Source organism: Penaeus monodon, chromosome 6 (assembly GCF_015228065.2).
Source record: "Penaeus monodon isolate SGIC_2016 chromosome 6, NSTDA_Pmon_1, whole genome shotgun sequence".
Classification (NCBI taxonomy): Eukaryota; Metazoa; Arthropoda; class Malacostraca; order Decapoda; family Penaeidae; genus Penaeus; species Penaeus monodon.
Window position 1 is genome coordinate 43,418,381 of NC_051391.1, and position 2,500 is coordinate 43,420,880.

The 2,500-nt window shown below is 39.2% G+C and overlaps 1 protein-coding gene across 2 annotated transcripts in view; it reads right to left on the reverse strand.

The window, feature by feature from the left end:
* Window positions 1-2,500, reverse strand: part of LOC119574499 — a 113,635-nt gene that overhangs the window by 1,392 nt on the left and 109,743 nt on the right. The window contains exons 15-16 of one of the 2 annotated variants that reach the window (XR_005228874.1): window positions 2,281-2,490; window positions 1,140-1,244 (exon numbers count right to left, since the gene is read on the reverse strand). Coding sequence is in view for 1 of the 2 variants with exons in the window: in XM_037921752.1 (XP_037777680.1) it covers window positions 1,146-1,244; window positions 2,281-2,490 (309 nt within the window). In the remaining variant the exon portion in view is untranslated. The remainder of the gene's footprint in view (window positions 1-1,139; window positions 1,245-2,280; window positions 2,491-2,500) is intronic. The other variant, XM_037921752.1, reaches the window with a different exon arrangement.

Consider the following 2,500-nt stretch of genomic DNA (forward strand, 5'->3'; position numbering starts at 1 on the left):
GACTGATGCCTAATGGCCCATATGTGATTAAGCAAATCCACTCAAGCCCGTGTTACAGTCGTATTATTCTGGAAATCTTTCAAAAAGCCACTTATTTGAGGACTTTCATTTTTTGCACAAACACTGCGCTTGGTAAATTCAAATTCAGAGATCGAAATGCATAAAGCGAATAAATGAAAATATATATATAGAGAGAGAAAAGAGAGAGAGAGAGAGAATATACATACATACATACACACACACACACACACACACACACACACACATATATATATATATATATATATATATAATATATATATATATATTATATATAATATATATATATATATAATATGTATATATATATATATACATAATATATATATATATATATATATATATATATATATTATATTATAATATATATATATACATGTGGTGTGTGTGTGTGTGTGATTAAACTATTCTCTAAAGTGACACGGACGTTTAAACAAACCCTTTTGGGGAACTATATGATGCCGAAAAAAGGAATGAAAGTATATTTGCTTACTTATCTAATGGCTGCAGTGGTGGAACAAGTCACGTATTAGTCGCCTTTATCACCCTTTATCGCCCTCACTTTTTTTTTTCTCGTACACTAGATTTAGCACAACTTGCCTGCCACTTTTCTTGAATATACTAAATGAAGACAAATATTTTCTTTATACTATTAATGATGATAGTGATAGTGGTACCAACATTAATAAGTAATGATAGCAATAATAATAATGATAACAATTACAGTAATTAATTGTTGTTCATACCACTGTCAATGTAAATGCTACCATCCTAATGATTATTATCATTGTTAATAACATCATGATAATTAGAATAAATATCATTATTATTAGTATCTTTGTTATCTTTCATAACGTCAATGTCCACTGATGCAATCGGGGGACATTACGTGACGACAAATTATCATGAAAAGATACATAGTAGGAAAAGACAATATTCCAAAACTGAATAAACAAACAAATAAATAAACAGATAAACGCAAAAATAGATAAATAAATAAATAAACATATTAAAAAAAAAAAAAAAAACAGAAGAGGATACAGATAGTGGCGATAACTCAGTGATAAGAGAGCTTTGGGGGAAACCACCCACCCACCCACCTGGTAAGCATCTGATCCCGGCGTTGTCTGCAATGTTTTCGCCCAGGGTGTTGACAGGGTTGATGTTGAGGCCAACTTCGTCCACTTTGTACTCACCATATTGGTCTGTGGAGAGGGAGGGAGGGAGAGAGGGGCGGAGAGGGACGGAGGGAGGGAAGGAGGGGGGACGGAGGGAGGGAGGAGGAAGGGAGGGAGGGAGGGAGGGAGGGAGGAGAGGGACGGAGAGGGACGGAGAGGGACGGAGGGAGGGAGGGAGGAAGGGAGAGAGAGAAGGAAGGAAGGAGGGAAGAAGGAAGGAGAGGAAGGAAGGAAGGAAGGAAGGAGGGGGGGAGGGAGGGAGGGAGGGAGGGAGGAGAGGGGAGAGAGAGAGAGAGAGAGAGAGAGAGAGAGAGAGAGAGAGAGAGAGAGAGAGAGAGAGAGAGAGAGAGAGAGAGAGAGAGAGAGAGAGAGAGAGAGAGAGAGAGAGAGAGAGAGAGAGAGAGAGAGAGAAAAGACTTAATTATTTTGTTCTTGCATGTTACACAAAACAATTTATCCACTGGACCGTGCTGAGTGACAGGATACATATTCAGCCTAATGCATAGCATATGTGCCATTGAAACAAAAAACGTTATCATCTACATCGATTACTACGGAATTAGATTAATCATACCCTTGCCATATATCATGTAAAGGTTATAATCAGCTACGGAAATCCACGTTTTCAGGAAGAGAACTTTCGTAAACAAGATTTTTTTTTTCTAGAATCGCATTCCCTAACAAATAAAGAAAGAAAGAAAGAAAGAAAGAAAGAAATCCACCTGACAGCAATGCGATTTTTTTCGTATTGTGGAATAATAGTCCTCGCAAGGAGAAAAAAAAAAAAACACTCACAATATGAACTGAACGTACTATTTCGTAAGTTCTTATCAGACAAAAAAATAAATCATATTATGACAGTGTCTCTTTTTACCTATCCTTGTGTACACGATACTATTTTCACGTTTAAAAATCCTTCACCTTTAAACTATATTACCAAAAATAACACCAAACACCGAAGGAACAGGCAAATGATGAAGAACCCTCACAATAACCACTGTTCGATCTCCCGTGAAGACAATTCGGCGCCTTCCTTCGTCCCCACACACTTCCCCACACTCACCCAACATACACGAAGCCCTCTGGTAGAACTTGGACACGTCTTCGGGCTTCCACCACTGGTTTAGGTTCCCGTCCTTGTCGAACTGTCGGCCGCGATCGTCGAAGCCGTGCGTGATCTCGTGGCCGATGACAACGCCGATGCCACCGTAGTTAAGGGACTTGGGGAAGGCAGGATGGTAGAAGGGCGGCTGCAGGATGCCCGCGGGGAACACTGTCGAAGG